Genomic DNA, 27,500 nt, shown 5'->3' with positions numbered 1-27,500 from the left:
AGATCTGCCTGGGGCAGGAAGCTCAGACCATGGGTCACCAAGACACGAGTCTGAAGGTTTAGAGAGAACACATGTTAGTCTGAAGGTTTAGAGAACACATGGTAGTCAGAAGGTATAGAGAACACATGGTAGTCTGAAGGTTTAGAGAGAACACATGGTAGTCTGAAGGTTTAGAGAGAACACATGGTAGTCTGACGGTTTAGAGAGAACACATGGTAGTCTGAAGGTTTAGAGAGAACACATGGTAGTCTGAAGGTTTAGAGAGAACACATGGTAGTCTGAAGGTTTAGAGAGAACACATGGTAGTCTGAAGGTTTAGAGAGAACACATGGTAGTCTGAAGGTTTAGAGAACACATGGTAGTCTGAAGGTTTAGAGAGAACACGTGGTAGTCTGAAGGTTTAGAGAGAACACATGGTAGTCTGAAGGTTTAGAGAGAACACATGGTAGTCTGAAGGTTTAGAGAACACACATGGTAGTCTGAAGGTTTAGAGAACACATGGTAGTCTGAAGGTTTAGAGAGAACACATGGTACTCTGAAGGTTTAGAGAACACATGGTAGTCTGAAGGTTTAGAGAACACATGGTAGTCTGAAGGTTTAGAGAACACACATGGTAGTCTGAAGGTTTAGAGAGTACACATGTTAGTCTGAAGGTTTAGAGAACACATGGTGGTCTGAAGGTTTAGAGAGAACACATGGTAGTCTGAAGGTTGATAGAGAACACATGGTAGTCTGAAGGTATAGAGAGAACACATGGTAGTCTGAAGGTTTAGAGAGAACACATGGTAGTCTGAAGGTTTAGAGAGAACACATGGTAGTCTGAAGGTTTAGAGAGACCACATGGTAGTCTGAAGGTTTAGAGAGAACACATGGTAGTCTGAAGGTTTAGAGAGAACACATGGTGGTCTGAAGGTTTAGAGAGAACACATGGTAGTCTGAAGGTTTAGAGAACACATGGTAGTCTGAAGGTTTAGAGAGAACACATGGTAGTCTGAAGGTTTAGAGAACACACATGGTAGTCTGAAGGTTTAGAGCGAACACACATGGTAGTTTGAAGGTTTAGAGAGAACACATGGTAGTCTGAAGGTTTAGGGAGAACACACATGGTAGTCAGAAGGTTTAGAGAGAACACATGGTAGTCTGAAGGTTTAGAGAGACCACATGGTAGTCTGAAGGTTTAGAGAGAACACACATGGTAGTCTGAAGGTTTAGAGAGAACATATGGTAGTCTGAAGGTTTAGAGAAAACACACATGGTAGTCAGAAGGTTTAGAGAGAACACACATGGTAGTCAGAAGGTTTAGAGAGAACACACATGGTAGTCAGAAGGTTTAGAGAGAACACATGGTAGTCTGAAGGTTTAGAGAGAAGACATGGTAGTTTGACTGCATAAATCATAAACAGACTTAGAGCGGGATTCAATACCAGCGTGCTTTGTCTGCGATGCACTTTTAAAGGCACTGTTCACAATGAGACCACATTCACAGTAAATGATGCACACGTGTTCAGCAGACAATGAACACACAGACACTGAACACACAGATACTGAACCCAAAGACACTGAACACACAGACTCTGAACACACAGACTCTGAACACGCACACACTGAACACACAGACTCTGAACACGCAGACACTGAACACGCAGACTCTGAACACGCAGACTCTGAACACGCAGACTCTGAACACACAGACACTGAACACACAGCCTCTGAACACACAGACACTGAACACGCAGACTCTGAACACGCAGACTCTGAACACACAGACACTGAACACACAGACACTGAACACACAGACACTGAACACGCAGACTCTGAACACACAGACACTGAACACACACACACTGAACACACAGACACTGAAAACACAGACACTGAACACTGGACACTGAACACACAGAAACTGAACACATAGACACTGAACACTGGACTCTGAACACTGGACACTGAACACACAGACACTGAACACACAACTGTTAGATCATATCGATCCATTTCAGTTGCTGGAGGAGACTGACAGGAACTTGCTTGTAGTTTGTGTCTTTATGGAACATTTACACACATGAATGTTGTACACACACGGTTGCCTGTTAAATAATAACCTGGTCTTTGAGCAGTCCTTTAGGACCAAACACCCTCTCAAAGATGTGTTGACCCACGTGGGCGTCGACGGCAGACAGAGGGTCGTCTAGGAGATAGACGTCAGCCTTCCTGTACACGGCCCTGGCCAGACTGACTCTCTGCTTCTGACCACCTGATAGATTCAGACCCTGGGATGGGGGAGGAGGAGGAACGGCAGTGAGAGGAGGAGAAGGAGTGTGAGGAGGAGGGAGAGAGAGGGGAGGGAGGGAGAGAGGGGGGAGGAGTGTGAGGGGGAGGGAGAGAGAGGGGAGGGAGGGAGGGAGAGAGGGGGGAGGAGGAGAAGGGGGAGGAGGAGAAGGAGTGTGGGGGAGGGAGAGAGAGGGGAGGGAGGGGAGGGAGGGAGAGAGGGGGGAGAGAAGGGGGAGGAGGATAAGGAGTGTGAGGGGAAGGGAGAGATATGGGAGGGAGGGAGGGAGGGAGGGGAAGGAGTGTGAGGGGGAGGGAGAGAGGGGAGGGAGGGAGGGAGGGAGAGAGAGAGGGGGAGGAAGGAGGGAGAGTATGGGAGGAGGGAGAGGGAGAGAGAGAAGGGAGACAGAGAGAGAACATATCAGTCAGTGGCCAGACTGACTCTCTGCTTCTGACCCCCTGATAGGTTCAGACTCTGGGGAGAGAAAGGACAACCTTAATGTATTGATTAGTTTCTCTACCTGCAGGATGAAACCTTCCTGAGGTAAAGTACACTATACTCATACAAGACAATGAACGAATGAACGGATGTATACATGAATGAACTAATGAATGAATGAATCAACTAATCAATCAATCAACTGATCAACCAATCAAACAAACAGGGATCACACAGTAAAGAACAGGGATGTCGCTATACCCTCTCCCTGATCTAACCCTAACCCCCACCAGACCCCCTCCTGTCCTCACCTTCTCCCTGATCTGAACCTAACCTCCACTAGACCCCCTCCTGTCCTCACCTTCTCCCTGATCTAACCCTAACCCCCACTAGACCCCCTCCTGTCCTCACCTTCTCCCTGATCTAACCCTAACCCCCACCAGACCCCCTCCTGTCCTCACCTTCTCCCTGATCTGAACCTAACCCCCACTAGACCCCCTCCTGTCCTCACCTTCTCCCTGATCTAACCCTAACCCCCACTAGACCCCCTCCTGTCCTCACCTTCTCCCTGATCTGAACCTAACCCCCACTAGACCCCCTCCTGTCCTCACCTTCTCCCTGATCTAACCCTAACCCCCAGCAGACCCCCTCCTGTCCTCACCTTCTCCCTGATCTAACCCTAACCCCCACTAGACCCCCTCCTGTCCTCACCTTCTCCCTGATCTAACCCTAACCCCCAGCAGACCCCCTCCTGTCCTCACCTTCTCCCCGATCTAACCCTAACCCCCAGCAGACCCCCTCCTGTCCTCACCTTCTCCCTGATCTAACCCTAACCCCCACTAGACCCCCTCCTGTCCTCACCTTCTCCCTGATCTAACCCTAACCCCCAGCAGACCCCCTCCTGTCCTCACCTTCTCCCTGATCTAACCCTAACCCCCACTAGACCCCCTCCTGTCCTCACCTTCTCCCTGATCGAACCCTAACCCCCACTAGACCCCCTCCTGTCCTCACCTTCTCCCTGATCTAACCCTAACCCCCAGCAGACCCCCTCCTGTCCTCACCTTCTCCCTGATCTAACCCTAACACCCAGCAGACCCCCTCCTGTCCTCACCTTCTCCCTGATCTAACCCTAACCCCCAGCAGACCCCTCCTGTCCTCACCTTCTCCCTGATCTAACCCTAACCCCCAGCAGACCCCCTCCTGTCCTCACCTTCTCCCCGATCTCACTGCCGTCTCCAGCAGGCAGGATCTCCAGGTCTGGCAGCAGGGCGCAGGCCTCCACCACTCTGTGGTACCAGCTCTCCTTCCTCTCCTGACCAAACACTATGTTGTCTTTCAGGGTGGCATTCTGGATCCACGCCTGCTGAGGTACATAGGCCACAGAGCCCTGGAGAGAGAGAGAGAGAGGGGGAGGGAGAGAGAGGAGGAGAGAGAGAGAGGAGGAGAGAGAGAGAGAGAGGAGGAGAGAGAGAGAGAGAGAGAGAGAGAGAGAGAGAGAGAGAGAGAGAGAGAGAGACACACAGAGAGAGAGAGAGAGAGACACAGAGAGAGAGAGAGAGACACAGAGAGAGAGAGAGAGACACAGAGAGAGAGACACAGAGAGAGAGACACAGAGAGAGAGACACAGAGAGAGAGAGACAGAGAGAGAGAGACAGAGAGAGAGAGACAGAGAGAGAGAGACAGAGAGAGAGAGACAGAGAGAGAGGGGGGGAGGAGGGAGAGAGAGGTAGAGAGAAAGACAGGGACACCAGGTAGGTGATATTAATTATCAGGTAGAACAGAAAACCAGCAGTACTCTGAGCCTCCAGGAATCGAGTTTGACACCTTTGCACTAAGGTATTGTAGCAGTACCCACCTTGACTGAGATATGACCACTCCTCTTCTCTGTCTCCCCAAGCATGGCTGATAGCAGGGAGGACTTCCCACTCCCTACATGTCCCACCACAGCTACCAGAGACCCCTTCTTCACCCTCACGTTGATCCTCATCAGGCAGGGAGGACCTTCCTTAGACCAGCCAAACGTACCGCTGTCTATCACCACCCCATCACCATCTGGTAGGGAGGGAGAGGGAGGGAGGGAGATGAGGGGGAGGGGAAGAGAGGGGGGGGGGGAGGGGGAGGAGAGGGAGAGGGGAGGGAGAGTAAGATGTGGAGAGAGAGCGAGAAGAGGGTAGAGAAAGAGAGATATGTAGTAAAAAAATAAAAAAATAAACATATCACAGCTTTGAGAAACCCATTTCCTTTTCTGTTTATCTTTATGTGTGTGGTGTGAGCGTGCGTGCATGCGTGAGTGAGTGAGTGAGTGAGTGAGTGAGTGAGTGAGTGAGTGAGTGAGTGAGTGAGTGAGTGAGTGCGTGCGTGCGTGCGTGAGTGAGTGAGTGAGTGAGTGAGTGAGTGAGTGAGTGAGTGAGTGAGTGAGTGAGTGAGTGCGTGAGTGCGTGAGTGAGTGTGTGTGTTCTCACCAGGGCTGTATGGTTCTCTATCTACGTCGTCAGGCTTCAGCTCATCCCGGCACAGGAACTTTCCCAGGCGCCTCAGGGAGACAATGGCCTGCACACACAAATACTTGAATGAAAGACATTTCAAATGATTTTCAATCATCCGTTAATGATAAACCTTGCCAGGGCCACATTGTTTTGTTTGGTCCCTTAGTGATGACATCACCATGGCGTGACCCCTGACTGACCTGCATGGTGGTGCTCATAGCGAAGGGCAGCTGGCTGAGGGGCGTCTTCAAAATGTTGATGAGAGCCATGGAAACGAACACCTTCTGGGCGTCGAGGATGTTCTTATCGTCGATGAGGACGTAGACGCCGAACATGGCGAACGCTATCTGTAGGAGCACAGGACATGGTTATGACAGCCTTATGAAGGGTTATGTAGCCTTATGTAGTCGTCTCTTAGGTAGTCTCAGGTCAGGAAACAGGTTCGGAGTTAAGTGAAGATGGAGAATTGATAAATTATTGATAGTGACATATGTAATGTTTATGACAGGCTTACGAAGGCTCTACGACAGGTCGTAACTCACCAGGAAGGATGAAGAGTTGAAGGAGGCGATGGAGATGGAGTAGAGGACCTGGGATCTCTTCAGGGCATTGAGTTCTTTCTCCCGGTAACCCAGAACCCTCTCCAGGAAGGCCTGTTCCCAGGCGTAGAACTTCAGGATCTTAATCCCACTCAGGATCTCATTCATCAGCTTGATCCTGCTGTCTGTGTACTGCATCTGGACCTCCTGGGAACACAGAGTAGGGAATTAGTACGGAATATGGAATTCAGAACACTGAATATGGAATTCAGAACACTGAATATGGAATAAGGAACACTGAATATGGAATTCAGAACACTGAATATGGAATTCAGAACACTGAATATGGAATAAGGAACACTGAATATGGAATAAGGAACACTGAATATGGAATAAGGAACACTGAATATGGAATAAGGAACACTGAATATGGAATAAGGAACACTGCATATGGAATTCAGAACACTGAATATGGAATAAGGAACACTGAATATGGAATAAGGAACACTGAATATGGAATAAGGAACACTGAATATGGAATAAGGAACACTGAATATGGAATTTTTACCCCCAAGCCATAAGACTCCTGAACAGGTAATCAAATGGCTACCCGGAGTATTTCCATTGAGTGCCCCCCCAACCCCTCTTTTTACACTGCTGCTACTCTCTGTTTATCATTTATGCATAGTCACTATAACTATACACTCATGTACATACTATCTCAATTGGGCCAACCAACCAGTGCTCCCGCACATTGGCTAACCGGGCTATCTGCATTGTGTCCCACCCACCACCCGCCAACCCCTCTTACACTGCTGCTACTCTCTGTTCATCATATATGCATAGTCACTTTAACCATATCTACATGTACATACTACCTCAATCAGCCTGACTAACCGGTGTCTGTATGTAGCTTCGCTACTTTTGTAGCCTCGCTACTGTATATAGCCTGTCTTTTTACTGTTGTTTTATTTCTTTACTTACCTATTGTTCACCTAATACCTTTTTAAAGAAAGGTTAGATAAATCAGGTCAATTACATCTGTACAGTTTTACGCAATAGAGGATTTTATAATGCCACACGGAACACAAGTAAGTATGCCTGTACATTACAGTAGCGTTAATACCCAATGACAAAGAGCAGTGTGTGGTTGGATGCCGTGTTTCCTCACAATACATCCCAGCCTATTAGAACAGTACTGTATGAGTTACTGTGTAACGCGTCAATGGAAACCAGACATGGTGTATGTAAAGTCATATTAGTTGATCATCAGCCGTTTACCAAGCCTCTGACAGGGTCCTGAGGGGGACTAGGGAGATAGAGAGTCTGTTTATAATATTTAGGAATAGTATTACTGCCAACGATCGGTTATCTGACTAAATAAATGAGAGAATCTCTGGGTTTTATTGGGTTCTGTTTTGTGTGGTTATTCTTCGATTCTAGTGTGTGTCTGTGTGTGTGTGTGTGTGTGTGTGTGTGTGTGTGTGTGTGTGTGTGTGTGTGTGTGTGTGTGTGTGTGTGTGTGTGTTTCTGTTTCTGTTTTTGTGTGTGTGTGTGTGTGTGTGTGTGTGTGTGTGTGTGTGTGTGTGTGTGTGTGTGTGTGTGTGTGTGTGTGTGTGTGCGTGTTTCTGTTTTTACTATCCAAGTGGGGACCAGAATTTCTAGGAAGGGAAGGATAGTAAAACAAGGAACATTTTGTTGGTCCACACAAGGAAAAGGGCTATTTTAGGCTTATGGGTTAGATTTGGGGTCAGGGTTAGGGTTAGGGGTTGGGGTCAGGGTCAGGGTTAGGGGTTGGGGTCAGGAGTCGGGGTTTGGGTCAAGAGTCAGGGTTAGGGGTTGGGGTCGGGGTAAGGGTTAGGGGTCGGGGTCAGGGTCAGGGTTAGGGGTTGGGGTCAGGGTCAGGGTTAGGGGTTTGGGTCAGGAGTCAGGGTTAGGGTTAGGGGTTGGGGTCAGGGTCAGGATTAGGGGTTGGGGTCAGGGTTAGGGGTTGGGGTTGGGGTCAGGAGTCAGGGTTAGGAGTTGGGTTCGGGGTTTGGGTCAGGAGTCAGGGTTAGGGTTAGGGTTAGGGTTAGGGGTTGGGGTCAGGGTCAGGGTTAGGGTTAGGGGTTGGGGTCAGGAGTTGGGGTTAGGGGTTGGAGTCAGGGTCAGGGGTTGGGTTAGGGGTTGGGGTCAGGAGTTGGGGTTAGGGGTTGGAGTCAGGGTCAGGGGTTGGGGTCAGGAGTCAGGGTCAGGGTTAGGGGTTGGGGTCAGGAGTCGGGGTTTGGGTTAGAGGTTGGGGTCAGGGTTAGGGGTGGGGTCAGGAGTTAGGGTTAGGGGTCAGGAGTCAGGGTCAGGAGTCAGGGTTAGGGGTTGGGGTCAAGAGTCAGGGTTAGGAGTCAGGGTTAGGGGTCAGGAGTCAGGGTTAGGAGTCAGGGTTAGGGGTTGGGGTCAGGAGTCAGGGTTAGGAGTCAGGGTTAGGGGTTGGGGTCAGGAGTCAGGGTTAGGAGTTGGGGTTAGGAGTCAGGGTTAGGAGTTGGGGTATGGAGTCAGGGTTAGGAGTTGGGGTTGGGGTCAGGGTTAGGGGTCAGGGTCAGGGTTAAGGTGAGGTCCCGTGTGTCTCAGTTGGTAGAGCATTGCTCTTGCAACACCAGGGTTGTGTGTTTGGGACCAGTAAGAATGAAAATGTACTCACTCACTACTGTAAGTCTCTCTGGATAAGAGCGTCTGCTAAGTGACCTATATGTTTAAGGTTAGAGGGTAAGTCTAGGAATGGGAATCAACTGTTTGGTCATTACGAGGATAGTAAAACAAGTGTGTGTGTGTGTGTGTGTGTGTGTGTGTGTGTGTGTGTGTGTGTGTGTGTGTGTGTGTGTGTGTGTGTGTGTGTGTGTGTGTGTGTGTGTGTGTGTGTGTGTGTGTGTGTGTGTGCGTGCGCGTGCGTGCGTGTGTGAACTGACCTGCAGCTTGCTCCTCATCTTGGCGATGAAGCCGTTGAGAGGAAAGATAAGGATCACCGTGGCGATGCCGGCTAGGGCTGACGGACCCAGAAGCTGTTAGATACAAGAGAGGGGTAACAACAGTGTGTAGTGTACCTGTGTGTGTTCTACCTACCTGCCACAGGAAGAAGAGACAGAGAGCTATCTCAATGGGAGCAGGAGAGGGGCAACAACAGTGTGTGTTCTACCTACCTGCCACAGGAAGAAGAGACAGAGAGCTATCTCAATGGGAGCAGGAGAGGGGCAACAACAGTGTGTGTTCTACCTACCTGCCACAGGAAGAAGAGACAGAGAGCTATCTCAATGGGAGCCACCCACACAGCGTTGAAATACACCACCATGTCCATGAGCTTCTGAGTGTCTGCCGACACCAGGTTAACAATCTGTCCCACGGTACAGGACTGCCGCGCTGCACTGCTGATCACTAGAGACTACAGGGGGAGGGAGGAGGGGAGAGAGACAGACAGAGAGAGAGTGTTCAATTCCACAACCACCTAAAAGGAAGCAACCCACCCCCTCACTTTGTATGTTGTATTTTGACCATTTGTTTGTGTTTTCTTCCTGTATGAAATGTGCAAATTGTATTAAATCATTTCCATTCAGCCTTTGCTGCCATTGATACTCTGTAATGCTTCTAAAATGGTGTGATAAGAAACCATCCTCTCTCTCTTGTCGTTGTGTCTCTCTCTCTCTCCATACCTTCCTGTAGACCAGGCCCATGACAGCGGTCTTCACCCTCATTCCCACGGTGAAGCAGGAGTACATGTACTGATGGTTGAACAGGGACTGGAGGCTGGACAGGAGGAACAACAGGAAGGCGAACATGAAGCCCTTCCACAGGTCGCTGTCCTGGTCACTCATGAACCCCAGGAGGAGGCTGGAGGGGGACGGGGAAAAACAGGGTTTAATGATGCTGGAGGGGGACGGGGAAAAACAGGGTTTAATGATGCTGGAGGGGGACGGGGAAAAACAGGGTTTAATGATGCTGGAGGGGGACGGGGAAAAACAGGGTTTAATGATGCTGGAGGGGGACGGGGAAAAACAGGGTTTAATGATGCTGGAGGGGGACGGGGAAAAACAGGGTTTAATGATGCTGGAGGGGGACGGGGAAGAACAGGGTTTAATGATGCTGGAGGGGGACGGGGAAGAACAGGGTTTAATGATGCTGGAGGGGGACGGGGAAGAACAGGGTTTAATGATGCTGGAGGGGGACGGGGAAGAACAGGGTTTAATGATGCTGGAGGGGGACGGGGAAGAACAGGGTTTAATGATGCTGGAGGGGGACGGGGAAGAACAGGGTTTAATGATGCTGGAGGGGGACGGGGAAGAACAGGGTTTAATGATGCTGGAGGGGGACGGGGAAGAACAGGGTTTAATGATGCTGGAGAGACAAACTGACTGAGATGTACTTCAGTCATTTGGGCTGTATACTGCTCCACACCTGTTTTGATGAAACAGGGTCCATATACTCTCTCCTGGGTCAACGTAGTGTCCTACCTTTGACCAGGGTCCATATACTCTCTCCTGGGTCAACGTAGTGTCCTACCTTTGACCAGGGCCCATACACTCTCTCCTGGGTCAACGTAGTGTCCTACCTTTGACCAGGGTCCATACACTCTCTCCTGGGTCAACGTAGTGTCCTACCTTTGACCAGGGTCCATACACTCTCTCCTGGGTCAACGTAGTGTCCTACCTTTGACCAGGGCCCGTACACTCTCTCCTGGGTCAACGTAGTGTCCTACCTTTGACCAGGGTCCGTACACTCTCTCCTGGGTCAACGTAGTGTCCTACCTTTGACCAGGGTCCGTACACTCTCTCCTGGGTCAACGTAGTGTCCTACCTTTGACCAGGGTCCATACACTCTCTCCTGGGTCAACGTAGTGTCCTACCTTTGACCAGGGTCCATACACTCTCTCCTGGGTCAACGTAGTGTCCTACCTTTAACCAGGGTCCATACACTCTCTCCTGGGTCAACGTAGTGTCCTACCTTTGACCAGGGTCCATACACTCTCTCCTGGGTCAACGTAGTGTCCTACCTTTGACCAGGGTCCATACACTCTCTCCTGGGTCAACGTAGTGTCCTACCTTTGACCAGGGTCCATACACTCTCTCCTGGGTCAACGTAGTGTCCTACCTTTGACCAGGGCCCATACACTCTCTCCTGGGTCAACGTAGTGTCCAACCTTTGACCAGGGCCCATACACTCTCTCCTGGGTCATCGTAGTGTCCTACCTTTGACCAGGGCCCATACACTCTCTCCTGGGTCAACGTAGTGTCCTACCTTTGACCAGGGTCCATACACTCTCTCCTGGGTCAACGTAGTGTCCTACCTTTGACCAGGGCCCATACACTCTCTCCTGGGTCAACGTAGTGTCCTACCTTTGACCAGGGTCCATACACTCTCTCCTGGGTCAACGTAGTGTCCTACCTTTGACCAGGGTCCATACACTCTCTCCTGGGTCAACGTAGTGTCCTACCTTTGACCAGGGTCCATACACTCTCTCCTGGGTCAACGTAGTGTCCTACCTTTGACCAGGGTCCATACACTCTCTCCTGGGTCAACGTAGTGTCCTACCTTTGACCAGGGTCCATACACTCTCTCCTGGGTCAACGTAGTGTCCTACCTTTGACCAGGGCCCATACACTCTCTCCTGGGTCAACGTAGTGTCCTACCTTTGACCAGGGCCCATACACTCTCTCCTGGGTCAACGTAGTGTCCTACCTTTGACCAGGGCCCATACACTCTCTCCTGGGTCAACGTAGTGTCCTACCTTTGACCAGGGTCCATACACTCTCTCCTGGGTCAACGTAGTGTCCTACCTTTGACCAGGGTCCATACACTCTCTCCTGGGTCAACGTAGTGTCCTACCTTTGACCAGGGCCCATACACTCTCTCCTGGGTCAACGTAGTGTCCTACCTTTGACCAGGGCCCATACACTCTCTCCTGGGTCAACGTAGTGTCCTACCTTTGACCAGGGTCCATACACTCTCTCCTGGGTCAACGTAGTGTCCTACCTTTGACCAGGGCCCATACACTCTCTCCTGGGTCAACGTAGTGTCCTACCTTTGACCAGGGTCCATACACTCTCTCCTGGGTCAACGTAGTGTCCTACCTTTGACCAGGGCCCATACACTCTCTCCTGGGTCAACGTAGTGTCCTACCTTTGACCAGGGCCCATATACTCTCTCCTGGGTCAACGTAGTGTCCTACCTTTGACCAGGGCCCATACGCTCTCTCCTGGGTCAACGTAGTGTCCTACCTTTGACCAGGGCCCATACGCTCTCTCCTGGGTCAACGTAGTGTCCTACCTTTGACCAGGGCCCATACGCTCTCTCCTGGGTCAACGTAGTGTCCTACCTTTGACCAGGGCCCATACACTCTCTCCTGGGTCAACGTAGTGTCCAACCTTTGACCAGGGTCCATACACTCTCTCCTGGGTCAACGTAGTGTCCTACCTTTGACCAGGGCCCATACCCTCTCTCCTGGGTCAACGTAGTGTCCTACCTTTGACCAGGGCCCATACACTCTCTCCTGGGTCAACATAATGTCCTACCTTTGACCAGGGCCCATACACTCTGGGTCTCACCTGAGCACCTGTGGTATGGAGAACATGAAGGCGTCGTGGAAGATGAGGAAGAGGGTCCCTTTGAGGAAGAAAGGTCCGAAGCTCCGAGCCAGAACTCTGAAGAGACAGAACCCTGAGTTCTGTTCTTGTCTCAGCTTCTTCAACAGCTGGGTCTGTTCTGTCAGTTTAGGGCCTGTAGGACGGCAGTCAGACAGACTACAGTCCATTCTGGTGGAGGGAGAGAGAAACAGAGAGGTTAAATATTAAACAGCTGGGTCTGTTCTGTCAGTTTAGGACTCACAATATGTAGGGTGTAGTGTGTAGGGTGTAGTGTGTAGGGTGTAGTGTGTAGTGTGTGGGTTGTAGTGTGTAGGGTGTAGTGTGTATGGTGTATGGTGTAGTGTGTGGGTTGTAGTGTGTAGGGTGTAGTGTGTAGGGTGTAGGGTGTAGTGTGTGGGGTGTAGTGCGTAGGGTGTAGTGTGTAGGGTGTAGGGTGTAGTGTGTGGGGTGTAGTGCGTAGGGTGTAGTATGTAGTGTAGCAGTCTTACTGTTGTAGTTTAGTACACTCCCTGGTCCAGTCTTTCTCCAGGTCTGCTATGATACAGTCTGAAGTGTCTTCTTCTCTAAGACACCAAAGATCCTCTGCCTGCAGGGGAGTACGATAACCCCTAATAACCAACCTGAGAGAGGGGAGGAGGAAGGAGGAGGAGGAGGAGGAGGAGGAGGGAGGAAGAGGGGAGGAGGAGGAGGAAGGAGGAGGAGGAGGTAAAGGAAGAGGGGAGGAGGAGAAGGAGGAGGAGGAGGAAGGAGGAGGAGAGGAGGAGGAGGGGAGGAGGAGGAGAAGGAAGAGGGGAGGAGGAGGAGGAGAAGGAGGAGGAGGAGGAGGAGGAGGAGGAGGAGGAGGAGGAGGAGGAGGAGGAGGAGAAGGAAGAGGGGAGGAGGAGGAGGAGGAGGGTAGGATGAGGAGGACGAGGAGGGAGGGGAGGGGAGGGGAGAGAGGGGGGGAGGAGGGAGGGAGAGGGGGAGGAGGGAGGGAGAGTGAAAAGGAGATTAATTAAAAGCATCTGATAAATGGCATATATTGATTATTCAGTTTCCCCTATAATTACACATCTCATATCCATCATTGTAACAATTTTAGGCTGCCCAGTCTTACCCTCCAAACCACCAGAAGAGCATCTTAGAGAGGAAAGAGGCGTCCTCCACTGGACAGGGGTTCTGTAGGGTATAACACACAGGGTCTTAGGCCCAGATTCATTCAAAGCACCTTCTACCACTGTGAAAGCACCTTCTACCGCTGTGAAAGCACCTTCTACCACTGTGAAAGCACCTTCTACCACTGTGAAAGCACCTTCTACCGCTGTGAAAGCACCTTCTACCGCTGTGAAAGCACCTTCTACTGCCGTGAAAGCACCTTCTACCGCTGTGAAAGCACCTTCTACCACTGTGAAAGCACCTTCTACCACTGTGAAAGCACATTCTACCGTTGTGAAAGCACCTTCTACCGCTGTGAAAGCACATTCTACCGCTGTGAAAGCATCTTATACCGCTTTGAAAGCACCTTATACAACTGTGAAAGCACATTCTACCACTGTGAAAGCACATTCTACCGTTGTGAAAGCACCTTCTACCATTGTGAAAGCACCTTCTACCGCTGTGAAATCACCTTCTACCACTTTTACAGAACCTTCTACCACTGTGAAGAACCTTCTATCGCTGTGAAAGCACCTTCTATCACGTTGAAAGCACATTCTACCACTTTTACAGAACCTTCTACCACTGTGAAAGCACCTTCTACCACTGTGAAAGCATCTTCTACCACTGTGAAAACACCTTCTATCACTTTGAAAGCACCTTCTACCCCTTTTACAGAACCTTCTACCGCTGTGAAAGCACCTTCTACCACTGTGAAAGAACCTTCTACCACTGTGAAAGCACCTTCTACCACTTTGAAAACACCTTCTATCACTTTGAAAACACCTTCTATCACTTTGAAAGCACCTTCTACCCCTTTTACAGAACCTTCTACCGCTGTGAAAGCACCTTCTACCACTGTGAAAGCACTTTCTACCACTGTGAAAGCCCCTTCTACTGTTTTGAAAGCCCCTTCTACTGCTGTGAAGCACCTTCTACCGCTGTGAAAGCACCTTCTACCACTGTGAAAGCACCGTCTACCACTTTGAAAACACCTTCTATCACTTTGAAAACACCTTCTATCACTTTGAAAGCACATTCTACCACTTTTACAGAACCTTCTACCACTGTGAAAGCACCTTCTACCACTGTGAAAGCACCTTCTACCACTGTGAAAACACCTTCTATCACTTTGAAAGCACCTTCTACCCCTTTTACAGAACCTTCTACCGCTGTGAAAGCACCTTCTACAACTGTGAAAGCACCTTCTACCACTGTGAAAGCACCTTCTACCACTTTGAAAACACCTTCTATCACTTTGAAAACACCTTCTATCACTTTGAAAGCATCTTCTACCCCTTTTACAGAACCTTCTACCGCTGTGAAAGCACCTTCTACCACTGTGAAAGCACTTTCTACCACTGTGAAAGCCCCTTCTACTGTTTTGAAAGCCCCTTCTACTGCTGTGAAAGCACCTTCTACAACTGTGAAAGCCCCTTCTACTGCTGTGAAGCACCTTCTACCGCTGTGAAAGCACCTTCTACAACTGTGAAAGCACTTTCTACCACTGTGAAAGCCCCTTCTACTGTTTTGAAAGCCCCTTCTACTGTTTTGAAAGCACCTTCTACAACTGTGAAAGCCCCTTCTACTGCTGTGAAGCACCTTCTACCGCTGTGAAAGCACCTTCTACAACTGTGAAAGTTCAAAGCTGATTGGATTTGCAAATCAACTACGTAAGAACATTTCATCTAGTGTGCCGACAACGAATGCAACAAGTAATCATTCTCAAATTCTTTAGAGGCTAATTCATTGAGTCTATATACCAAATCTAGAGTCAATCTGATCTATGGTTCATGAGTAGATGTTTAAAGTATGTTTTAGCATTAGCATGTGTGCTAACATGCGTCTATAGGTAGAGTGCGGCCATATTTGAATGTAGCAACAATTTTTTCTCAAAACTATTAAAGACAACATCTGAACTGAATCTGATGTATGGTTCATAAAGGAGAACATGATTCCAGATGGTTTTGAACATCAGTTGTAAATAATGATTTGTTAATAGTTTCCATGTTTTTTTTTAGAGATCTCAGTACACATTAGATGTGGTTCATCTTAGAGACGTCCATGATAGTGCTGACAAGTTTCAAGTTGATATGCCACTGTGGAGTGGATTTACAGGGATTTAAATGGCCACGTAAAATCAGCTATCTGTTGATCATGTGTTTCTACATGATCTTCTCACTCCACCTTGTGGCCACAGATGGAACAGCACTCCAGACTGACGGAAGATCAGAAAGAGATGGAGAGTGATGGAGAAAAAAAGAGAGGTATGAAGACGCCGACACACATCAGTTCACGTTGATACAGCCTCCCTGTGCTATGTGGTGTAATCCAGGCAGTATTATGTGGTGTAATCCAGGCAGTTCTATGTTGTGTAAATCCTGGCAAGTCGATATGCTTATGTGTGTAATCCAGGCAGTACTATGGTGTAATCCAGGCAGTATCTATGTGGTGTAATCCAGGCAGTTATGTGGTGTAATCCAGGCAGCAGTACTATGTGGTGTAATCCAGCAGTACTATGTGGTGTAATCCAGGCCAATACTATGTGGTGTAATCCAGGCAATACATATGTGGTGTAATCCAGACAGTATTATGTGGTGTAATCCAGGCAGTACTATGTGGTGTAATCCATGGCAGTATTAGTGGTGTAATCCAGAGCAGTATTATGTGGTGTAATCCAGGCATATATGTGTGTAATCCAGGAGTATATGTGGTGTAATCAGACAGTATTATGTGGTGTAATCCAGACAGTATTATGTGGTGTAATCCAGACAGATTATGTGGTGTTACAGTATCTATGCTAGGTGTAACCAGCAGTATTATGTGGTGTAATCCAGACAGTATATGTGGTGTAATCCAGACAGTATTATGTGGTGTAATCCAGACAGTATTATGTGGTGTAATCCAGGCAGTATTATGTGGTGTAATCCAGGCAGATCTATGTGTGTAATCCAGACAGTACTATGTGTGTGTAATCCAGGCAGTATTATGTGGTGTAATCCAGGCAGATATTATGTGGTGTAATCCAGGCAGATTATAGTTGGTGTAATCCAGACGTATATAGTGGTGTAATCCAGGCAGTATATGTGTGTAATCCAGGCTACTATGTGTGTAATCCAGGCAATATATGTGGTGTAATCCAGGACAGTATTATGTGGTGTAATCCAGGCAGATACTATGTGGTGTAATCCAGGCAGTACTATGTGGTGTAAATCCAGGCGAGTATTATGTGTGTATAAGCATACATATGTAGTGGTAATCCAGGCAATACTATGTGGTGTAATCCAGACAGTATTATGTGGGTAATCCAACAGTATTATGTGCGTGTAACAGACAGTATTATGTGGTGTAATCCAACAGTATTATGCTGCTTAATCCAGGCAAGTTATGTGGTGTAATCCAGGCATCTAGTGTAACCAGCAGTTTTGTTGTACCATGAGATACACTTTATGTAATCGCATCTATTGGTAATCCAGACCGTTTATTGTGTAATCCAGCAGTATTATGTTGTGTAATCAGACAGTATATTGACCAGGCAGTCACACCATTCCCCCTAAACAACAGGTGTTTTATTGAGAACACACATTCCCCTTAACAACAGGTGTTTTACTGAGAACACACATTCCCCTTAACAACAGGGTTTTACTGAGAACACACATTCCCCTTAACAACAGGTGTTTTATTGAGAACACACATTCCCCTTAACAACAGGTGTTTTGAGAACAACATTCCCTTAACAACAGGTGTTTTATGAGAACACACATTCCCCTTAACAACAGGTGTTTTACTGGGAAACACATTCCCCTTAACAACAGGTGTTTTACTGAGAACACACATTCCCCTTAACAGGTGTTTATCTGAGAACACACATTCCCCTTAACAACAGGTGTTTATTGAGAACACACATTCCCTTAAACCAGGTGTTTACTGAGAACACACATTCCCCTTAACAACAGGTGTTTTATTGAGAACACACATTCCCTTAACAACAGGTGTTTTACTGAGAACACACATTCCCTTAACAACAGGGTTTTATTGGAACACACATTCCCTTAACAAACAGCAGTGTTTAGTGATAGTAACTACTTTACCCCCTAGCAGGTGATTGGGACCAGTCTAGAAAGCCCCTTCAAGGACCATTTAAGGTGTGTGTGTGTGTTGCGTATTTGCTTTTTGGATGTGTGTTGCGTGTTGTGTTTTGTGTGTGTGTTGCGGTTGCATTTTTGTAGTTGTGGTGTTGCGTGTTGCTTTTTGTGTGTGTGTTGCATATTGCTTTTTGTGTGCTCTGTTGTGTGTTGTGTTTGTGTGTGTGTTGAGTTGGGTGGTGTGTTGCGTGTGTGTGTGCTGTGTTGCGTTTGTGTATGTGTGTGTGTGTTGCGTTTGTGTTTTGTGTGTGTGTTGTTTATTGTGTGTGTGTTGCGTTTTGTGTTTTGTGTGGTGTTGTGTTTTGTTATGTGTGTTGTGTTGCGTTTTGTGTGTGTGTTGAGTTTTTGTGTGTGTGTGTGGTTTGTGTGGTGTGGCGTGTTGCCATTTTGTGTGTATGTTGCATGCTCGTCATATGTGAACATGCGTGTTGTGATAATTGCTTCCTGTAGCTGAGCGCTGTTTATAAGCGCCCCTCTCATTCATTCGTCCTCAATCCTCTCCTTGCCTACTTCTCCTATATGCATCCGTCACATAATACTGCCGCATCACAACGCATGAGAGGTCAGTAGCGTCCTATGATGTCATATCCTGTCCCAGTAGGTCAAAGTCAAAAAAGCTTAATGTCCAACGAAGGGTTACACAAAAGTAAAGTCCCAAATGGCACCCTATTTCCCTATTTAGTGCACTACTTATACCAGGGATCCCAATGCACCCTATTCCCTATTTAGGCATACTTTTGACCCGGGCCTTGGCACCATATTCCCTACACAGTGCATACTTTTGACCAGGACCCATAATTCGGCGCCATTTGGGATGCAAAACAGACAGCCTCAAACACAAATCCGATCCCCACATCATACGTCTATTCTCATCCCTCTTCTGTCTTCAAGCTTCATCCTCACAATCCGATCCCCACATCAGCCCTACGTCATTCTCACCCTCAATCCCTCTTCTGTCTTCAAGCTTCACTCCTCATATCCTTCACAAAATATTTTTTTTAAATGAAAAGGAGTTGTATTTCTGTAGCTCTTTGTCTTTAGTAGCCCTTCAAAAGTAAACAGGTAGTATAGAGTCAGTAAGTAGTAAAAAGGGAGCTGAGGTATTACAAAGTAAAGGTAGTAGTATTCAGTATAGTAATGAGTATTTACTCCCCTGGTGTCTCTGGCCGTTTGATCACTTCCTGGCCCCTCCCAGCCCTGGTGGTGGGGAAGGGGTGACGTGGCTGGTTACCCGATTCAGGAGCCTCTGGCTGGGGATGGGCTCAGCCCAGGCCATCCTCCCTACACAATCAGGTAGAACTGACCTTCTTGAGATGACGGTTGGAGGGAGAGTCCATCTACTGTGACTCAGACCTCGGTCATCACTATCACCCTGCAGGAAGAGGGGAGATGGGGGGAGGGAGAGAGAGACGAGGTTGATGTAGGAGAGAGAATAGGAGTGAGAGAGGAGGGAGGAAGGGAGAGAGAGAGTGAGGTAAAGAGAGGTTAGAGAGAGGGAGGGAGGAGGGAGGAGAGAAGAGAGAGAGAGACCAGTCACTCTTGATGTGTGATGTGTGTGTGATGTGTGTGTATATTGTGTATATATATATATATATATATATGTGTATTATATAGATATATATATATATATATATATATATATTATATATATATATATATATATATATATTATATATATATATATATACTGAGTGTACAAAACATAGAAACACATGCTCTTTCCATGACAAGGCCTGATCAGGTGAAATCAAAGGGTGAAAGATGCTATGCCCTTCATTGAGGTCACTTGTTAAATCCACTTATCATACGTGCACTGATGAAGGGGGAGGAGACACGGGTTAAAGAAGGATATTCTGCCTGAGACATTGAAGACAGTGGATTGTGTCGTGTGCCATCGAGGAGTTGAATGGAGCAAAACATTATAGTGCCTTTGAACAGAGTATGGTAGTAGGTGCCAGGCCCACACGGTTTGCGGTCAGGAAACTGCAACGCTTGCTGTGGTTTTTCACGCTCAAACAGTTCCCGTGTATCAAGATGGTCCACCACCCACAAGGACATCCAAGAAAACTGGGACACCACTGTGTATCTGTATTGGGCCAATATGGCCAGCATCCCTGTGGAACCCTTTCAAACCTTGTTTAGAGTCCATGTCCCGGACCAACTAGAGGCTGTTCTTATGGCAAAGGGGGTTCACTAATATTAAGAAAGGTGTTCTACTGTTTTGTACGTCAGTGTATAGAAGTGTATTATTACCTGGTGTAGTCCATGGTAGTATTGAGTCTGTGTGTATATACATGGTGTAGCCATGATAGTATTGAGTCTGTGTATATATTACATGGTGTACAGTCCAGATAGTATTGAGTCGGTGTATATGTACCTGGTGTAGTCCATATAGTATTGAGAGTTTTATTATATACCTGGTGTAGTCCATGTAGTATTGAGTCTGTGATATATTACCATGGTTGTAGTCCATGATAGTACTGCGTCTGTGATATATTACCTGGTGTTAGTCCATGATAGTATTGAGTCTGTGTATATATTACCTGGTGTGTCCATGATAGTATGAGTCTGTGTGTAATATTACTGGTGTAGTCCATGGATAGTACTGAGTCTGTGTCTATATATTACCTGGTGTTAGTCCATGATTAGTATTGAGGTCTGTGGATATATTACATGGTGTAGTCCATGATTAGTATTGAGAGTCAATATATTACCTGGTGTAGTCCATGATAGTACTGAGTCTGTGTATATATTACCTGGTGTAGTCCATGATAGTATTGAGTCTGTGTGCAATGGTCAGGGACAGTGCAGCATTCAAAAAATGGGTCTGATGGTGGACGGATCAGGTTGTCTGTCTCAGGTCCACAGCAGCCGTGGCTAATCCAGAACCAGGATCTTCGTCTTCCTCAGGAGGGATCGGGCCAGGGGACACACCAGCGGCGATGACCAGACTGGAGAGAGGAGAGATGTTAATGAGAGAGGTAAGAAAGGAGAGAGGATAGATCGTTTATAAAAGAGGAGAGAGAGATTTATGTTATTGAGAGAGATATGGAGAGAGAGGAAGAGAGAGAGAGAGAGAGATGGAAGGAGGGTACAAAGAGAGGGAGAGTTGAAGAGAGGAGAGGTAGTAAGAAATGAGAAGGAGAGAGAAGAGAAGGAGGAAAGAAAGCGAGGAAGAGAGGAGAGAGGAGAAAGTTAAGATGAGAAGGAGAGAGGATGAGAGATGAGAGGACAGATTACACACAAGGAGGAATCAGGGGGGTGGGGAGAAAGAGAGTAAAGATATAGGAAAGTTAAATAGAGGGATACAGGGGTTGTGTACATGAGGTTCTCTCCCCCCTCTGTATGAAACACTCAGTGGTTGAGTTTGGTACGGCAAGGCCCGTCACAAAGCTCTTGAGATGGAGAGCACCAGGGCTCTCCACACATTTCCCATCAGAGTACGCATCGAAGGGGTCCAGATTCCTCCTCAGAGAGCCAGGAGAACAACACTGGATCGGAGGGGGGAGGAGGAGGGGGAGAGAGGGAAAGGGGGAAGGGAGAGGAGAGGGGGTGGGGAGAGAGAGGGGTGAGGGAGGGGATGAGAGAAAGAACATTGCAATGCATACAATTAATTACTCCATGGTAGAGGACATCTCAGAGGGCTTTGCAGTAAGTGTTTTAACCTGTGGTGTGTGTGTGGTGTGTTTATTATATATGTGGTGTGTGTTACCGTGGTCGATGGTGATCCTTGGAGCGATAGCCTCGTGCAGTCCGATCTGAGTGAGTTTATCCCGTTCTATATAGGAGCTCTCCTTCGATGCTTCCAGAATCCGGAAATTCCCAATGCCAGGGACACTTCCCTGTCTCCCCCCCCAGTCCTGCCACTATCCCAACCTGGAGAGAGGGAGGGACGAGGGGGAGAGAGTGGGAGAGAGGGGAGGGAGAGCAGAGAAGGACGAGAGTGGGAGGGAGGGGAGGAGAGAGTGGAGGGGAGGAGAGAGAGGTTAGAAAGAAGGAAAACCTAACCATTTATCGCACTATAACACCATAGAACATGAGGATGCTTCCCAAAGGACCTGGTCAAAAGTAGTTTGCACTTTTAGGGGAATAGGGTGCTCTGTAAACCAGTATCTCTAACCCCTACCTTATCTCTCTCCTGTCCAGTCCTATACCCGCCATTATCTCCTAAACACAGTATCTCTAACCCCTACTATCTCTCTCCTGTACAGCCGATACCCCATATCATCCTAAACAACCTCATTACTCCATTGTCTCCCTATAACACAGTATCTCTAACCCCCCTAACTTCTCTCTCTCCTGTCCATCTATATCCTCCATTCATCACCCTCTAAAACACAGTATCTCAACCCCTACCTTATCTCTCTCCTGTCCAGTCCTATATCCCATTATCACCCTATAACACAGTATGTCTTACCCCCGACCTTTCTCTTCTCCTGTCCAGACCTATATTCCTCACATTATCTCCCTATAACCCACAGTATTATGTCTTACCCCCGACCTTCTCTTTCTCCTGAATGCTGAGGGAATTCCTTTATATGTGGTCCCAGTCCAGTCCTTTACGGTTTTTTACGCAGTCCGTATTCCTCTTAGTTCTATGGTACCGTGGGTGGGCCAGGCCAGGGGGAGCATGCTGCCTTCTATGGGGTCCATGGAAGCCGGCAGGGGAGGAGGAGAGGAGGGGGACAGGTGATGGCATCATAGGAATTAATATTAGAAATAACATTATTTAATGCGCATCTCTGTGAGGCATCCATAGAATTACATATTAGAACCACTGGCCAGGATCCTGCTCGATGCATCCATAGAATTACATATTAGAACACATGTATTTAATGCGATCTCTGTGATGGCATTCCATAGAATTACATATGAGAACAATGGATCTCTGTGATGGCATCCATAGAATTTACATATTAGAACACTGGATCTCTGTGATGGCATCCATAGATATTACCTTATTAGAAACCTGGATCTCTGTGATGGCATCTATAGAATTACATATTAGAAACACATTAATTAAGCGATCTCGTGATGTCAATCTCCATCAAGACCTCAGCAACAAGTGTTGGACCGCAACAACAAGGTGTTGATTATTAATTTATAGGACATTACTACATCAGAAACACAGGCAGTTAACGAGAGCACAGAACAGTGAGATTGTGCTAGAAATAAACACACATTTTCATCATCTTAAACAACGTTTTTTTTAAATACACACTATCCCTTTGAGATAATAAATCTTTCATTCTTTAGAAGATTTTCACATTTTCAAGTGGCAGGTGACCAGTAGACTAGATCCTCTCTTTGAGGGTAGGATAGTATAGTTTAACCTGACCAGTAGACTAGATCCTCTCTTGAGGGGAAGGATAGTATAGTTTACCACCTGACCCAGTCGGACTAGACCTCTCTTTGAGGGGTAGGATAAGTATAGTGTACACCTGACCAGTGAACTAGATCCTCTCTATGAGGGGTAGGATAGTATAGTTTAATACCTGACCAGTATGACTAGATCCTCTCGTTGAGGGTAGGAGTAGTATAGTTTACACCTGACAGTGAACTAATCCTCCTCTATGAGGGGTAGGATAGTATAGTTTATACCTGACCAGTAGACTGATCCTCTCTCTTGAGGGTAGGAAGGTATAGTTTACCACCCTGACAGTAGACTAGATACCTCTCTTTGAGGGGTAGGATAGTATAGTTACACCTGACCAGTAAATTAGATCCTCTCTTTGAGGGGTCGGATAGTATTAGTTTACACCCTGACCAGGTGAACCTAGATTCTCTCTATGAGGGGTAGGATCGTATAGTTTATACCCTGACCAGTAAAACTAGATCCCTCTCTATGAGGGGTAGGATAGTATAGTTTACACTGACCACTCGTGAACTCGATCCATCTATGAGGGTAGGATAGCTATAGTTTACACCTAAACCAGTAAATTAGATCCTCTTAGGAGGGTAGATAGTATAGTTTACACCTGACAGTGAAATAGATCTCTCTTTGAGGTGTAGGATAGTATAGTTTACACCTGACCAGTGAACAGATATCTCTATGAGGGGTTAGGATAGTATAGTTTACACCTGACAGTAAAGTACGCTCTCTATGAGGGTAGGATAGATGTTGTACACCTGACCAGTAAAGTAGATCCTCTCTTGAGGGGTAGATGATAGATCACACTGAGATCCTCTCTTTGAGGGGTAGATTAGTATAGTTGAACCTGACCAGTAAACTAGATCCTCTCATGAGGGGCTAGGATAGTATAGTTTACACCTGACCAGTAAGTATTGCTCCTCTATGAGGGGTAGGGATAGTATAGTTTACACCTGGACCAGTAAAGTAGTACAATAGAATAGTGGAGAATATAGTTTTACAGTCACTCACCTCCTTTGTGTGTCGGCGTACTCCTTAACTCCTCTCCACAGAACACAATGGTTGTCTTACATTCAGTCCAGGATCCTCACAATCCAGTCAGGAATACCTGTCACCTACCAATTAAAATCACAAGGTTGCACAAGTTACTGGTTGGTGTTTGTGTGTGTGTGTACCTGTAGTGTGTGGGTACTGTAGTGAGTGTGTGTGTGTGTACCTGTAGTGAGTGGACACAGCCAGTCTACTATAACCCAGGGCCTCATGTGTCTCTGCCCATCACAGCCAAGGTGGCTGCTGCCAGCACCAAACAGATTCCCCAGGAACCTCTAGTTCACCGCCGAGCCACCTGCAGACAGCGCAGGACAGAGGTCAGGGGTTAAGATGACACAGGGTTCATAAGTACAGGTGCCTTATGTTATCAAACATATCAGAGTTAGGTATCTAGGATCCGCTTTTTTCCGTTGGATCACAATGAACACAGTTCCATGGACAGGAGGGAACTGATCCTACACTCATATAAAATAGGATTTCTAAAGGGTTATTAGTGTCCCCATAGGGGAAACGCCTTTTGGTTCCAGGTTAGAATTCCTTTGGGTTCCAGGTAGAACTATTTTGGGTCAGGTAGAACTCCTTTGTGTTCCAGGTAGAACTCTTGGGTCCAGGTAGAAACTCCTTTGGGTTCCAGGTAGAACTCTTTTGGGTTCAGGTAGAACCATCTGTAAAAAGCAACTCTTTTAAAGGGTTAAAGGTTCTTCAGAGGGTTTCTATGGGGACAGCCAAAGAACCGTTGAAGGTTTGAGATTGCCTCCTACTCTGAGATGCCTTAGTACCATACCACACCAGATTACAGTGAAACTGCCAGTTAGTTAGAATACATACAAACCAGATTACAGGACTACTGCAGTCAGTTGAATAAACATACCACTACCAGATATTACAGTACTGCAGTTTAGGTAGACAGTACATACCACTCCAGATACAGTGGACTACTGCAGTAAGTTAGATAATAACATACCAGCAACAGATTACAGTACTGCAGTTATTTAGATAAATACTACCACACCAGATTACAGTTGGACTACTGCAGTCAGTTAGATAATACATACACACCAGATACAGTGATTAACGCAGAAATCCGAACCCACTAATACATACCACACCAGATTACAGTGACTACTGCAGTTCAGATAATACATACCACACCAGATTACAGTACTGCAGTTAGTTAGATAAACATACCACACCAGATTACAAGTGACTACTGCAGTAGTTAGATAATACATACCACATCCAGACTCAGTGACTACTGCAGTTGGTTAGATTAATACATACCACACGAGAATTACAGGACTACTGCATTGTTCAGATTATACATACCCACACCAGATACAGGACTATGCGTCAGTTGAATAATACATTTACAACATCAGATTACAGTGACTACTGCAGTTGATAATACATACACCACCAGATTACAGTACTTGCGTTAGTTAGATAATACATCCCAACACAGATTACAGTACAACAGTTAGTTAGATAATACATGACCACACCAGATTACAGTGACTACTGCAGTCAGTAGGATAATACATACCACACCAGATTACGTGAATACTGCAGTTAGTTAGATAATACATACCACACCAGATTACAGTACTGCAGTAGTAGATAAACAATACCACACCAGATTAAAGTACTCGCAGTTTTAGTTAGATAATAACAACCACACAGATTACAGTCATGCAGTTAGTTAAATAATACATACACACCAGATAAGTACTGCAGTTAGTTAGATTTACATACCACACCAGATTACAGTTACTGCAGTAGATAATACATAGCCACACCAGATTACAGTACTACAGTAGTTAGATAATACATACACACCAGATTACAGTACTGCAGTTAGTTAGAATACATTACCACAACCCAGATTACAGTACTGCAGTTAGTTAGATAAACATACAACTCCAGATTACAGTGAATAATGCAGGTAGTTAGATAATACATACCACCCAGTATACAGTACTGCAGTTAGTAGATAATAATACCACACCAGATTACAGTACTGCAGTTATTTAGATAAAACATACCACACCAGTTACAGTAAAACAGTAGTTAGGATAATACATACCACACCAGATTACAGTATGCAGTTATTTAGATAATACATACCACACCAGAATGACAGTACTGCAGTTAGTTAGATAATACATACCACATCAGATTACAGGTACTGCAGTTAGTTAGGATAATACATACCACACCAGATTACAGTACTGCAGTTATTAGGATAATACATACCAACCAGATTACAGTACAACAGTTAGTTAGATAATACATTACCACACCAGATACAGTACTGCAGTTAGACTTAGATAATACAACCACACAAGATTAAAGTACAACAGTTAGTTAGATAATACATACCCACCAGATACAGTACTGAGTTAGTTAGATAATAAATACCACACCAGATTTTACAGACTGCAGTTAGTTAGATAATACATACCACTCAAGATTACAGTACGCAGTTAGTTAGGAATAATACATACACACCAGATTACATAGTACGCAGTTAGTTTAGATAATACATACAACCAGATTACAGTACTTGCCAGTTAGTTAGATAATACATTACCACACCAGATTACATCTGCAGTTAGTTAGATAATACATACCACCACCAGATTACAGTACTGCAGTAGTTTAGATAATACCATAACACACAGATTACAGTACTGCAGTTAGTTAGAAATACATACCAACCAGATTACAGTACTGCAGTTAGTTAGATTAATACATACCACTCCAGATTAACGTACTGCAGTTAGTTAGATAATACATAACACACCAGATTACAGGTACTGCAGTTAGTTAGAAAATACCTACCACACCAGATTACAGTACTGCAGTTAGGTAGATAATACCATACCACTCCAAATTACAGTACGCAGTAGTTAGATAATACATACCACACGAGATTACAGAATACTGCAGTAGTAGTAATACATACCACCCGATTACAGTACCTGCAGTTAGTTTAGATAATAACATACCACACCAGATTACAGTGAATACTGCTTAGTTAGATTTTTTAATAATACCACGCAGATGACAGTACATGCAGTTAGTTAGATAATACATACAACTCCAGATTACGTAAATACTGCCGATTAGTTTAGATAATACATACCACACCAGGATTACAGTACTGCATTAGTTAAGTAATACATTACAACTACAGATCTACAGTGGAATACTGCCGTTAGTTAGTAATACATACCACTCCAGATTACAGTAGTATGCATTAGTTTAGATAATACATACCCCACCAGATTACAGTACTGCAGTTAGTTGATAATACATACCACACCAGATACAAGTCCTGCATTTATTTAGATAATACATACCACTCCAGATTACAGTTACTGCTGTTAGTTAGGATAATACAATACCACACCAGATTACAGTTACTGCAGTTAGTTAGATAATACATACCACTCCAGATTAC

The 27,500-nt window shown here is 46.2% G+C and overlaps 1 protein-coding gene across 1 annotated transcript in view; it reads right to left on the bottom strand.

Moving 5' to 3' along the window:
* The window catches only part of LOC120038416 (multidrug resistance-associated protein 1-like), a 73,648-nt gene that overhangs the window by 19,163 nt on the left and 26,985 nt on the right, over positions 1 to 27,500 (bottom strand). The window contains exons 15-28 of the mRNA XM_038984183.1: positions 20,991 to 21,107; positions 13,434 to 13,495; positions 12,826 to 12,957; positions 12,299 to 12,505; positions 9,410 to 9,587; positions 8,980 to 9,141; positions 8,672 to 8,764; positions 5,736 to 5,939; positions 5,394 to 5,540; positions 5,170 to 5,257; positions 4,563 to 4,759; positions 3,918 to 4,094; positions 2,103 to 2,270; positions 1 to 50 (exon numbers count right to left, since the gene is read on the bottom strand). The exon at positions 1 to 50 is cut by the window's left edge and continues 131 nt beyond it. Of these exons, the coding sequence (XP_038840111.1) occupies positions 1 to 50; positions 2,103 to 2,270; positions 3,918 to 4,094; positions 4,563 to 4,759; positions 5,170 to 5,257; positions 5,394 to 5,540; positions 5,736 to 5,939; positions 8,672 to 8,764; positions 8,980 to 9,141; positions 9,410 to 9,587; positions 12,299 to 12,505; positions 12,826 to 12,957; positions 13,434 to 13,495; positions 20,991 to 21,107 (1,982 nt within the window). The remainder of the gene's footprint in view (positions 51 to 2,102; positions 2,271 to 3,917; positions 4,095 to 4,562; positions 4,760 to 5,169; positions 5,258 to 5,393; positions 5,541 to 5,735; positions 5,940 to 8,671; positions 8,765 to 8,979; positions 9,142 to 9,409; positions 9,588 to 12,298; positions 12,506 to 12,825; positions 12,958 to 13,433; positions 13,496 to 20,990; positions 21,108 to 27,500) is intronic.

This window comes from Salvelinus namaycush, unplaced genomic scaffold, assembly GCF_016432855.1.
Source record: "Salvelinus namaycush isolate Seneca unplaced genomic scaffold, SaNama_1.0 Scaffold22, whole genome shotgun sequence".
NCBI lineage: Eukaryota > Metazoa > Chordata > Actinopteri > Salmoniformes > Salmonidae > Salvelinus > Salvelinus namaycush.
The sequence above is the reverse complement of the archived record's forward strand: the minus strand, read 5'-3'. Positions and strand labels throughout refer to the sequence as shown.